At 42.2% G+C, this 14,205-nt stretch overlaps 1 protein-coding gene across 2 annotated transcripts in view; it reads right to left on the reverse strand.

Moving 5' to 3' along the window:
* Positions 1-14,205, reverse strand: part of CAP2 (cyclase associated actin cytoskeleton regulatory protein 2) — a 166,600-nt gene that overhangs the window by 134,280 nt on the left and 18,115 nt on the right. For both annotated transcript variants that reach the window (XM_045390542.2, XM_005553965.4), the window contains exon 2: positions 2,324-2,445. In XM_045390542.2, the coding sequence (XP_045246477.2) occupies positions 2,324-2,444 (121 nt within the window). In that variant the 5' untranslated portion in view covers position 2,445. The remainder of the gene's footprint in view (positions 1-2,323; positions 2,446-14,205) is intronic.

The raw sequence follows: 14,205 nt of genomic DNA on the forward strand, positions 1-14,205 counted from the left end.
AACTTACTAATTAAGAAGAAATGGAAATGGTGTTATTTAGCATTAGTAAAATGTTTTAAGGATGGATATCATTCAGACAATTTACTAATTATCCTACTTCATTTCAAGTAGGATAGTAAATTGTGGGCTAAGTTGTTTTAGAAGAGCTTTGCTTTAATAACTGGTCTGGAATGATTTGTTATATGAGAAAAATATTTGTTTAAACACTTAAATAATTTAAATAATTTAATTACATACCCTCTAATTCTAAGCCTATTAATTTTCCTAGAAAAAAATCTTTTTTTACAAAGTACCAAGTTCAGTCTAGTACCTCTTTGAATAAGTGAGGTTCAAATTATTGAGTTTTTTTTCTTTACTCAATAATACTAAATAATCTCCTGGTAGTTGGATTTTAACTTTGTTTTGTGTATTCACAAAACAAAGGCTTAACATTTGTGGTCAGTAGTTTAGAGAAATGTCTTTAATCACCTGATGCCAACAGTATAATGAAACAAAGTTATTGAAGAGAGGATGAAAATATTTTCTTACAAATAAGGTTTATTGAATCTCATATGCCAACTGTATACAGTTAACAAAAAGAGGCTTAAAGTGAAATCATAGATGTGTCTCAGTTGGAGCGGAAAAAACTTACAGGCTCCTGGCAGCCTTCCTTAAAACAACACCCCCTTTCAATTCATTCAAAGCATTTTAATTTTCATTATGTTCAGGGGGGAAATAAACCAGCCAGCACATTTGTGCTCACACAGTAATTTCTGTCCCATGGTATGTAATACAGGCACGGGTCCAAATTCGCCTGAAACTCTAGAAGCACCAATGTAGGTCTTCCCTGGTGAAAGCTTTTTCTGAAGTCCCTTCTTCCCCATGGCTTTTCTCAGCCCAAAAAAACCTGACAGGATTCCATATGGGTCAGATAAGGAGGAAGAGCCCACGTGACAAGAACAGAGTTGCCATATTAAGTGCAGATTGCCTGGTTCAATTTGAATTTCAGATAAGCAATGAATAAATGTTAGATGTAGGTGCATAACACGCAGTATAGCCCATGCAGTATTTGGGACATCTTTATAACCCCCCAAAAAGTGTTCTTTATCTGAAATTCAAATTTAATTGGTTGTCCTTTATTTGTTAAAAAAAATTATTAAGTAAATTATTTGTAATTTTTCTTTGTCCCTTATTCAAGAAGGAATTGGAAAAATTATTGTAGATAACTTGGAGAGTTTGCCATATGTGGTACCCTTTTTGAGAAAGTAGCCAACTTTTTAGTTTTGATTATATAATTAAAAAATGTTTTACAGTATGGCATTAGGATATAGTTTTAAAAGCATATTTGGTTGGCCGGGTATGGTGGTTCACGCCTGTAATCCCAGTACTTTGAGAGGACGAGGCAGGCGGATCATGAAGTCAGGAGATCGAGACCATCCTGGCTAACATGGTGAAACCCCGTCTCTATTAAAAATACAAAAAATTAGCTGGGCGTGGTGGCAGGCACCTGTAGTCCCAGCTACCCGGGAGACTAAGGCAGGAGAATCACTTGAATCCGGGAAGCGGAGGTTGTAGTGAGCCGAGATCATGCCACTGTACTCCAGCCTGGGCGACAGAGCGAGACTCCATCTCAAAAAAAAAAACAAAAAACAAAAAAAAAAAACACACGAAAAAAAACACCATATTTGGTTAGGAATAGGCAAAGGTAAAACACCATGACGTAGCTATGTTACATCACAGTCATATTTGTCTTTGCATAACACTAGCTTCCTTCAAAACTTGAGTTCCTAAATTTAGTGATTTGTTCTCTTTAAAATGAAAATCTACAGAATGATAATTCCTTCCAATTTACATTCTAATCAAGAACATTAGTTTCTTTTTTGATAATTATGTAGATAATATATTTAGTCATTGAGTGCCGGACAGCAGTATGAACACTAAACGAAAGATGAATATGCTCTTAAGAGGCACTGAGGCTGGGCACAGTGGCTCACACCTGTAATCCCAGCACTTTGGGAGGCCGAGGTGGGGAGATGGCTTGAGCCCAGGAGTTTGAGGTCACTGTGAGCTATGACTGCACCACTGCACTCCAGCCTGGGTGATAAGGCGAGACCCTGTCTCTAAAAGGCACAGATACTGATAATTTTTGTGGATTGTGGGTTGAAAGATTTTCTTCCTTTCTCTTTTTCAGGATTGCTTGCCTCTGGTTAATGTTATGGTCACATACAATGGAAGGGGTAAGGAAGCTGAAGGATAATAGAAATGTTCCTTGAGAGTGAAATGATGGAAACAAAATGAAGTGACCCACAAGAAGACCAGGAATGACAACAGTTTGTGACCCTACCTCCACTGACACCATTGACTTCCCCGCAGTCCCCAGGGGGCCTGTGGGACTCTGCAGACAGCGACTCCAGGCGGCTGACAGCTCGTTCCAGTCTTTCCACTAGTCCCTGCATGTTGGCCATTCTGGAAAAGCACAGGCACAAAGGGAGGCTGCATGAGCATCAGGGAGAATAAGCAAACCAACACCATCAGTCTCAACAACAGCAAGGAGGAAGACACAATCACTGGGGATGGCTTTATTTTTATTTTTGTAACCAAGAAATTGTATGTATTATTGTTGTTTTTTAATTTCAGCAGTTTTGGGGGTGGGTACAAGTGGTTTTTGGTTACATGGATAAGTTCTTTAGTGGTGATTTCTGAGGTTTGGGTGCACCCATCACCCGAGCAGTGTACACTGTACCCAATGTGTAGTATTTTATCCCTCATCCCCCTCCCATCCTTCCCCAGGTCCCCAAAGTCCATTATATCATTCTTATGCCTTTGCATCCTCATAGCTTAGCTCCCACTTATAAGTGAGGAACATAGGATATTTGGTTTTCCATTCCTGAGCTACTTCACTTAGAATAATGGCCTCCAGCTCCATCCAAGTTAATGTAAAAGACCTTATTTTGTTCCTGTCTTTGACTGACTAGTATTGCATAGTGCATATACACCACATTTTCTTTATCCATTCATTGGTTGATGGGGACTTAGGTTGGTTCCGTATCTTTGCTATGGCAAACTGTGCTGCTATAAATGTGTGTGCATGCGTCTTTTATTTATCTAAAGAGTATTTCTAAATATCAGAAAAATATGTGAAATTCAAAAGAACCTAAATCTTGGAACAAAAAAAAAAAATCAGCATTATATTGAGCTTATTTTCTATTCCATTAGTGATTATTACAAGCCCAGTATGTAATACACAAATATTCACTCCCTTTATACTGCTTCCAAGTGCCTGTGTGGATGCTTCTTTGTTATATGACACAATCTATGTGCAGTACTTACTTTTTAAAAGCCTACAAAACATATATGGAAAAATTAATATTGCCAGCTCTTCTTCTGCTAATGGTGGGAACATATTTTCAGTATTTTCAATAATTCCTTCTGTTAAAGTAAAATTCTCCAAGGAGACTAAACCCACTGATAATCCTTGTTTACTCAATTACATAAAACCAAACAGCCCAATCCAGGAGAACTGAGTTTATGAACCTGAGCATCATTTAGCAGGCAAAGAGGCCATCACCTCCAAGAGCTAATTGTTTTGCACTTATTACTGATTGGTTTGTTTTGGTGTTTCTGTTGCTGAATTATTTTAAATTATAATTATTCTGAATGTAGGGTTTTAACTTAAAATATGACAAATGGTTATTTTCCTTTTATAAGGCTGCTGGTTATGTTTAAGCAAAATTTAGTCTTCGGTGGGGTGGTTTGTAGAGACAGGGATCTTCAGTTACCCAGTACTCTTGGCTGGGATAAATAGGGACTGAAGCTGATTAGAGGACTGGAGATAAAAATGGGGCAGGGTGACCAGGTGCGGTGGCTCACGCCTGTAATCCCAGCACTTTGGGAGGCTGAGAGAGGCGGATCATGAGGTCAGGAGTTCGAGACCAGCCTGGCCTACCTGGTGAAACCCCATCTCTACCAAAGATACAAAAATTAGCTGGGCATGGTGGCACATGCCTGTAATCCCAGCTACTCGGGAGGCTGAGGCAGGAGAATCACTTGAGCCTGGGAGGCGGAGGTTGCAGTGAGCTGAGATTGTGCCACTGCACTCTAGGCTGGCAACAGAGAGAGACTGTATCTCAAAAATAAATAAAATAATAAAATAAAATAATAAAAATAAAAAGGTTAGCCGGGCATGGTGGCAGGTACCTGTAAACACAATTATTCGGGAGACTGAGGCAGGAGAATTGCTTGAACCCAGGAGGTGGAGGTTGCAGTGAGCTGAGATCACACCACTGCACTTCAGCCTGGGTGACAGAGCAAGACACTGTCTAGAAGAAAAAAAAAATGGCGAGGGGGCAGGGTATCCATGCTTCCTGCTTCCAAACAGAAAATTAAATGACTGTGCATAGGGTAAGTACCCACTAAAATTGTAAACTTATATTAAGATTATTGGCCCTAGAATCTATATGTCATTAAGGCAACCTCTGAGGAATGACACCCAATCTAATTTGTTCAGATTCCTGAGATCTAGCTTATAGCCACCTTAACCCCGGCCACATCAACTTATGACTGCTTTTGGCAAAATCAGGCTGCTGCCCCTTAAGAGAAGACAACATGCCTCCTCTTAATCAGTGCCTGGAATTCTTCTCCCTCTTGAGAACCTTCCAAGCATCATTCTGAGCAAAAGAGGAACAGCATGCTTCTGAATCAGAGACACTGCTGTCCTAAAGCAGGGGGAAATACATTTAATTGCTCTCAGATGGATAAATATTTTATGTTTCTGCAGGGGACCAGGCAATACATTTCTCTTATGTGTTTTGTAGTCCATCAGTTTTGAGCTTAAACGCAGTGATGACGTGCCACTGCCGTTTTTCAAAAGCAAGGTTATAAAAGTTTCAAAAGCTTATATACCTCTGTAATTCTGTCTGAATGTCAGATGGTCATCGGCTGTGGAGGGCGGAGTTTACTGTCTATTTTGGAAAGTCATCTCTCCTGAAACTGGCAACAGTTACTCTTGCAAAATATGGGGCAGTGTTCTCTGCACAGCTGAAATCAGCATCTAATCCTAAGGGGATTCAAAATTAGAAATTTCTCATCTATTCTTTTCCTCTTCACGTCAGAGCTTGTGCTTCCATCGCAATTGAAGAAAAAAAAAAAAAGGAAAGAGAAATGTAATTGAATCCTTTACGTAATCCTCTTGCAAGGGAACTGGGTATCCTGTAGGTGGGTGAAGGCCATTTGAGAAATGATGAAAGCCCCTGAAATCTTTTAATAGTTGCCCATCTGTTCACAGTTATCTATGTTCCCTGTTACTCAACTTGCCAAATGTTACCACCATAGACCTAGCCCGCGACAGAAAAAAAAATGTTTGCTTTGTTAGCAAGCTCCTATTCCTAACAGAATGGCACCAGCCACCTCCAGCAGTTCACAGATGAAGCTGTCTTGAGAAGGCCTGTTACATTTCACACTTAGGACTGCCGTCTCTGACTGTGGCTTAATCAGACTCCCTGACAAGACCCAAACTCGCACTATCTCATAGTGCTCCGTATGTTGAAAGACAACAGGAGTCAGCCCACAAGCTGCAGGGCTGGACAGATTGGTGTGGAATGCAGTCGAAAAGCGACTCAGATGTCACTCCATGTAAAATCACCACGAGCAAGACTGAAATTCTGCCACAGTCTCTAAAGTGGTCAAAATACAGCTCATGCAAGGAAGTTGGAGAGATGTCTCTGGGTTTAAAACTTTCAGAACAGTTTCTAAGATAAAATGAAGAATAAATAAAAGAAAGACTATACCAGGAGACATATTAGCATTCCCAAGGAGACTGATGGGGCCCAGGATGGTCGGCATGATCATGCCCTCTTCTCTCCAAACTCTCTCTGCCTCTCTCCCTTTCTCTCTCCATATAGCCTCAGCCACTAGCCTGGCTCTCAAGAATGAGGAAAGAGCAGACCTGCAGATTCTCCAAATTCTTCCCAGGCAGTCCCATCCGCCTTAGCATTCCAAAGTGGATTTAGCCAAGTTTTGACAAGGAGGTGGCAGCCAGGAATTAAGAATTAGGTTGAGGAAACTCATAGGGTAGTCAAAGCAAATACAGACAGCAAGGTCAGGGTAAGGAATGAGTCAGAGCCAGGGGGATAGACCGAGGAGTTTGGTTCAGGAGGCCAGCAGAATAGGAGGATACAGCAAGATGGTAGGAAAGAAGCTATTCTAAGAACCCAGTGAGGAACAAAGAGAAGCCAGATTCACAGCTGGAGAATAAAGCGACTGGGTTAGATGACACAGCTCAAACTTGGTCCTCCAGATCATCGCTAGTCATCCTATTCAAGTAGAAGCCGACGGCAAGGAAAGGCCAGAGGATACACAGAAACACCTGACCAGAGTGTGAGTGTGTGTGGGGAAAAAAGAGGAAGGAACATAACATCGCACAACTTTCTCTTTTTCACGATTTGTTTTAGGGGCTGGGTCCGGTGGCTCATGCCTGTAATCCCAGCACTTTGGGAGGCGGAGGCGGGTGGATTGCTAGAGTCCAAGAGTTCTAGACCAGCCTGGGCAACATAGCGAAACCCATCTCTACATAAAATTGAAAAATTAGCTGGTTGTGGTGGCACATGCCTATAGTCCCAGTTACTTGGACGACTGAGGCAGAAGGATCTCTTGAGCCTGGGAGGTTGAGGCTGCAGTGAGCCATGTTCACCCCCACTGCATTGCAGCCTGGGTGAAAAAATGAGACTCTGTCTCAGAAAAAAAAAAAAATCAGGTTTTGAAAACTTGTACTTGAGATTAATCTTAATTCTTTGTTTTGAATTAATTTTTTTTTTTTTTTTTTTTGGTATTCTGTTTTGAGTGTCATTATAATGAGAAGTGCACCCATCCTCCTTTTTGGTCTTTTTTTTTTTTTTCTTATTTGAATTTTCCCCTCACTTTTCAAGGTTTTTTGATTTTGTTTTGAGACAGGGTCTCACTCTATTTCTCAGGCTGGAGTGCAGTGGCACAGTCATAGCTCACTGCAGCCTCCACCTCCTGGGCTCAAGGGATCCTCCCACCAAAGATCCTCTCTAGTAACTAGGATTACAGGGCATGCCACCACATCTGGCTAATTTTCTAAATTTAGTTTTTGCAGGGACAGTGTCTCCTTATGTTGTCCAAGCTGGTCTCGAACTCTCGGGCTCAAGTAATTCGCCCATCTCAGGTTCCCAAAGTAAAGGGATTATAGGCATGAGCCATGGCGCCCAGTCTAATTTTTATTTTTATCAAAGCTAAACATGCACATAATTTAAAGAATCAATAGTTCTACACTCTTCCATTCTGTGTCATAAGTGCCAATCATTTTCAATTATTTTAACTGTGTCTTTGATAATCACCCCCCACCTCCCCCTTATCTCTAAATAACATGACTCTATCTCTGTGTCTTATTTGGTTTTCTTCAGTTTGGGGCATTATCTACTGAGTTCCCACCAAAAATACAAGGGTTTACTTTTTCCTTGCTCAGTCTCCACTACTACCTACATGCACATTGCCTATTGTCTTGTCCTCCCAATAGTGTTATATCACAATTTTTGTGTGATCAGTATCCAGAGTTAACACAATTATGACTCTTTGCATCTGAGCCAGGAGGTATACTATACACAGGGTTGCCATGAAGTATAAAGGTAGAGAAAGTCTGGAACATGGTCAATAATAAACGTTAGCTGCCGCTATTAAGTCATTCCATCTCATTTTGCTGTCAGCGGGAATAGTTATATTTGGAATGTCAGGCAGTCATCTAGAAGATCTGGTCAATGGAAATGACTAACGGAAAACTTCAGGTCAGTATAGCCTTATTTTTGTCCCCAACATTTCATTTTCCTCTGTCCATGTACTTATTCCTCCAACATGTTTAAAAGAGTTTTCTCAAGTCTACATGAAGGTGCGGTTACCATAAAATGAAAATTGTGGTATGTAATTCATGTTTTTCATCACATATTTTCCCTCTGAACATTTTTACAACGACTCTTTTGCTTCTAAACAGCAAAGGGTGAAGGCCCAATCTCTTTGGGGTCATTTCTGCAAAACAGCAGCACTCCTTCATCCGTCATATTTTCTTCACCCAACCCATCTTATGCTCAGTGGTGAAGGGTCTGTTAAGCCCTAACTAGCTCAATGGAACCAGTTACAAAAGCAGCTTTCATAGATGCTTTGAACATTGACACTCCATGGCACAATGTAAATGGTGATAAGCCTAGAATAACACCCTATTTGCCTGGATTACCTATTTTGCATCTGTGAGACATACTGCCCAATTAAAAACCTGCCTTGTGCTTTCTTTCCTGTCAGCACATGTACACCTTGTCTCCCAAGGAGACCGGCTGCAAGCTTTTCAGGGGCTGAGGTTGGATCTTACTCTTCTTTGCATCTCCCACTGAGTCCAGCATGGTGCCCTATACCTAGAGAATCTATAAATACTTTTTGATTGACTAATTAATTAGCTACCTCTCGCTGCCTTTTCCTTGCCTACCCACTCACTGGCACCATCCCAGATCAGGCTGAAAGCCAGATTTTCATAGGAGAAATTTTCATTTAAAAGAAGACGCTAGATTGGTTTTTCCTACTTGGAACCACAGTGGCTTCCTCCCATGACTTGAAAGAGCACACTTGCTCCCTCTAATGTAAGCCTTTGGGTCTCTTCCATGGCTCCTTTTTCTTCAGGATTTCAAATTGTGTTAAAACTCCACATTTTCTAAAGGATTTTGTAAATTCCTCACAACAAGTTCACAAAACAAGTAAGAGATAATGCTACTTGGATAACGTTTTCATGTTAATAAAACAAGTGGGTCTTTCAGGTTTCCTGATTGCTAGCTGAAAGTTCTCTTCACTAGGCCAAAAATACAGAAATAATGGTAGTGAGTGTTTCTCTTCCAATTCCGAAAGGGAGACCCAGATCCAAGGGCTTCTGAAGATCATGAACCTAGTATTAAATAGGAAACAGACTTTTCTCAAAAGAAGACATTTACGTGGCCAAAAAACATATTTTAAAAAGCTCAACATTACTGATCATCAGAGAAACGCAAATCAAAACCACAATGAGATACCATCTCACGCTAGTCAGAATGGTGATTATTAAAAAGTCAGGAAACAATAGATGCTGGTGAGACTGTGGAGAAACAGAAACACTTTTACACTGTTGGTGGGAATGTAAATTAGTTCAACCACTGTGGAAGACAGTATGGCGATTCCTCAAGGATCTAGAACCAGAAATACCATTTGACTCAGCAATCCCATTACTGGGTATAGACCCAAAGGATTATAAATCATTCTGCTATAAAGACACATGCATACATATGTTTATTGCAGCACTATTTACAGTAACAAAGACATGGAACCAATCCAAATGCCCATCGATGATAGACTAGAAAAAGAAAATGTGGTACATATACACTATAGAATACTATGCAGCCATAAAAAGGAATGAGATCATGTCTTTGCAGGGACATGGAAGAAGCTAGAAGTCATTATCCTCAGCAAACTAATGCAGGAACAGAAAACCAAACACCACGTGTTCTCACTCATAGGTGGGGGTTGAACACTGAGAACACATGAACACAGAGAGAGGAACAACACACACCAGGGCCCACTGGGAGGTGAGGACTGAGGGGAGGGAACCTGGAGGACGGGTCAATAGGTGCAGCAAACCACGGTACACATATACCTGTGTAGCAAATCTGCACGTTCTGCACATGTACCCCATTTTTAAGTGTTTTTTTTTTTTTTTTTTTTAAGAAATAAAGAAAAAAAAGGAAATAGACTTGAAGTGACAGGAAACTGGAGACTTTCAAACATTTTCTCATAGTGAGGCTAGGCAACTGGTTTATATGTGAACTCTCTGCAAAAAATAAAGTTACAATGGGCTAATTTTTCTATAGGTCCATCAAAATTTAAAATATTTGGTAAACTACCATCAAATCAGACCGTCCTAAATTGTTAAACTCTTTTTTTTCTTTTTTTTTGAGACAGAGTCTCACTCTGTCACCCAGGCTGGAGTGCAGTGGCGTGATCTTGGCTCACTGCAATCTCCGCCTCCTGGGTTCAAGTGATTCTCCTGCCTCAGCCTCCCAAGTAGCTAGAATTACAGGCGCCCAACACCACGCCAGGCTAATTTTTGTATTTTTAGTAGAGACGGGGTTTTGCCATGTTGGCCAGGGTGGTCTCGAACTCCTGACCTCGTGTGATCTGCCCGCCTCGGTCTCCCAAAGTGCTGGAATTACAGGCGTGAGCCACTGTGCCTGGCCAATCGTTAAATTCTCTTTACTGTAACCATATCAGTGACTTTTTTTTCTTTCCCAGGAAACTACCAAGCACTAGGAGAAGTAACCTTGTGATTCACTATTACTAATTGGGTAATGCTATGTATAGGAGAAACACACCATCACAGTATTCATTCATTCATTAACTGGCTCATTGAATATGTTTGTTTCATTCACTCAAATCAGTCAGTTCCCACTATCTGCTAGGCACAAGGCTCATATCTAGAAAACCAAGGCTGATCAAAAAACGTTTCCTGCCCTACTGTAGTGTGAGGGGGCTGAAAGCAAACCCTGCTCAGTCAAGCCAGGGAGCTGTTTGACTAAGAGATACATTCACGTTGCCAAAGTGCCCGCCTTCGTGTCTTTTGCTTACTCTCCTATAGAGCATTTCTGGAGACAGCTTCTCGCCAAACAGCAAACAAAAAGCACCATTTTCTTTTTATTGCAAAGATGTTTCAAGAGTCTCTGATTTTTGAGATGGTGAAATCAGAATAGCTGAGACCAGAGAGTTATATAAGAAAAGGAACACTCTCAATGTTTCATGAAACTGGAGAAAACATATATGAGATCCTGGTTAGCCAACTGACTCCTCTAGAGCCTCTAATCAGGTCTCACCACAGGAGAAAAATGCTTCAGCCTGACCTTCAGAAGGATCTCACCCCAGCTCTCTAGCTACAATTCCCAGGCTCCTGAGATACCCACATGCTACAGGGACAACTCCCCAAGTCCCAAATACGTCCTATCCTATCCCTCTCCTGTGCCATGATTCAGCTGCCTCCAAGGTTCTTCCTAGCACTGCTACTTTCACTCCCCAAATCCCAGCTCCTCCAAGAGATCTTGCAGTGTCTCACAAATCAGAGTCATCTCCGGAAAGGTATTTACATCTCCATCGACCATCGAAACCACATATACAATTTCCTCGCCATCCCATTTTCTCCCTCCACTGTGGCGGTATCACCCCTCAGAGCCATCCCTAATTTGCCTTGTATATAAATATGCCTCCTCTAAGTTGAAATTAGAAATATTTATTCCCTAACATCTCTATGGAAACCACACATACAATTACCTTGCCATCCCATTTGCCCCCTCCACTCTGGTGGTATCACCCCTCAGAACCATCTCTGATCAGCCTCGTAGTTTAAGCATTTGTCCTCTAAGTTGAGATGTCTGAAGATAAAAGGCTAGGACCCATAACTTGATGTAGTGGAAAAAGCACTCTGGGGATCAGAGAACCTTAATTTGAGACCCAGTCCCTTCATCACGTGACAACCCACGTGATTCTGGAGGTCTTGAGTCTTCTAGTAGACAGACTACTTAATCTGTCTGAGTCTCAGTTTTCCTATTTCCCATATACGAATTCATTCCTTCTTCTTCATTCAGTGGCTTAAGAAAATTGTCTGCAAAGGTGTTTTGGGCTACGTTCAGTACTGGCTTGGGGCTACACAGGTGGATGAGACACAGACTGTGTTCTCAAGGCACCATCTCCTTGAGGAGTAGACAGTTCAGCCACTGGGGCCCGGCCAGCTGTCCATGGCACTGGGCCACAGGGAACCGGGCTACTGAGGCAAGAGGGAGCCCAGTGAGAACTGAGGCCATGGGGAAGGCTAAGTACACCCCGGGCTGGCTCTGTGCGCTGACTTGGGGTGATGGGGCTGAGTAAGGCAGAGCCATAAAATAAAAGACTCTGAATGCTGAGCAGGACCAGGATAAACCCTATGCTATTCCCCTATCACGGAGTGGAAACTCGCTTAGCTGAACACGAGATAGAAACCCTTCACTAGGCCTGGCGCGGTGGCTCACGCCTGTAATCCCAGCACTTTGGGAGGCCGAGACGGGCGGATCACGAGGTCAGGAGATCGAGACCATCCTGGCTAACATGGTGAAACCCCGTCTCTACTAAAAATACAAAAATTAGCCGGGTGCAGTGGCGGGCACCTGTAGTCCCAGCTACACGGGAGGCTGAGGCAGGAGAATGGTGTGAACCCAGGAGGCAGAGCTTACAGTGAGTGGAGATTGCGCCACTGCCCCTGCACTCCAGCCTGGGCAACAGAGAGAGACTCTGTCTCAAAAAAAAAAAAAAAGAAAAAGAAACCCTTCACTGAAGAGGAGCTCATTCCCCAAGCCCCTCTATGGCCATTTCTAAGCACCTATGCAGTTGAGGAAGCTTTTTCTATTCCTGTGTCCCCACGTTGCCCCTTTGCTCTTGTTTACACCATGGACGAGGTAGAGTTCAAAGAACTGCTTCTAGGAGTCCCCTAAGGGCAACACCCTGGCACTGAGAAAAGAAGAGCCATGGAGACCCTGCTGGCCAGGCCACTACAGACTGGGCAGGGGGATTGTGAAGCCACTACAGACTGGGCAGGAGGATTGTGAAGCCACTACAGACTGGGCAGGGGGATTGTGAAGCCACTACAGACTGGGCAGGGGGATTGTGAACCTTTTTTCCCTCCATCAAGTAAATATATTACTCCCCTTATATCCAGAATATATAAAAAACTTTCACACTCAATAAGAAGACAAATATGCCAGTTTAATAATCAGCAAAATATCTAAATAGACATCTTTCCAGAGAAGACCGGCAAATGGCCGAGAGCACGTGTGAAAGGGCTCAACATCAGTAGTCATTAGGAAAATACAAATCAAGACTCCAATCAGATACCACTTCACACACACTAGGATGGTTACAAACTAAGGGACAGATAATAAAAAGTGCTGGTGAGAATACGAAGGAATTGGAACCCACACATTGCTGGTGAATGTGGAAAACGGTGCAGTTGGTTTAAACTGTTTGGAAGTTTCTTCAAAAGTTAAACACATATTTGTCATATGAACCAGCCATTCCACTCTATTTCACTCAAAAGAAATAAAAATATATGTCTGCACAAAGACTTGTGCACAAATGTCGTAGCAGCACTGTTCATAATGACCAAAAAATGGAAACAATCCAAATGTCCATTAACCAGTGAATGGCAAAGCAAAAAAATACATATGTATTATAACAGAGTATTATTCAGCCATTAAAAAGAATGAAATAGGCCGGGCACGGTGGCTCAAGCCTGTAATCCCAGTACTTTGGGAGGCCGAGACGGGCGGATCACGAGGTCAGGAGATCGAGACCATCCTGGCTAACACGGTGAAACCCCGTCTCTACTAAAAAATACAAAAAACTAGCCGGGCGCAGTGGCGGGCGCCTGTAGTCCCAGGTACTCGGGAGGCTGAGGCAGGAGAATGGCGTGAACCCGGGAGGCGGAGCTTGCAGTGAGCTGAGATCCGGCCACTGCACTCCAGCCTGGGTGGCAGAGCGAGACTCCGTCTCAAAAAAAAAAAAAAAAAAAGAATGAAATAGTGATACATGCTACAAAACAAGTGAACTTCAAAAACATTACGCTAAATGAAAGGTAGACAAGAAGACTGTGTATTGTATGATTCCATTTATAATATCCAGGAAAGGCTAATCTATAGAGACAGAAAGTAGGTTAGGACATTTAAAATGGGTCAATTTTATGACATATAAAATTATAACTCAAAAAAGGTTTAAAAACAAACAAATGAAAAAGGATTGTGCCTCTTTGTAAAGATTCAGTTAAAAACCATTAAATCTGAGTAACTTTGCTGTTCTCATCTCCCAACGGTCAGAAGTGGTGGTGAAACTTACCCGGAGACTACTCTAAGTGGCCCTACTCCCCACTCCTGGAACTAGTTGTAGGGGCCAAGGCAGGTGAGAGAATAAAACACTGATTCTCACCACTCTTCTTCCTCTGTGTAAGAATCACTGGGGGAGAGGTGAGGCTTCCTAAATGCAGGCTCCTGGGCCTCACTCTCAACAATACTGATGCAGTAGTTCTCGGTATTCCCAGGAATCTGCCTTTTTAAGAAGCACTCTTCAGAGTAGAAGGGGCCCACACTTCGAGAATTACTATAACAGAGGTGTGCAGGAAAGCAGTGGGAGCAC

The sequence above is a fragment of the Macaca fascicularis genome, chromosome 4 (genome assembly GCF_037993035.2).
Source record: "Macaca fascicularis isolate 582-1 chromosome 4, T2T-MFA8v1.1".
NCBI classification, from domain to species: domain Eukaryota; kingdom Metazoa; phylum Chordata; class Mammalia; order Primates; family Cercopithecidae; genus Macaca; species Macaca fascicularis.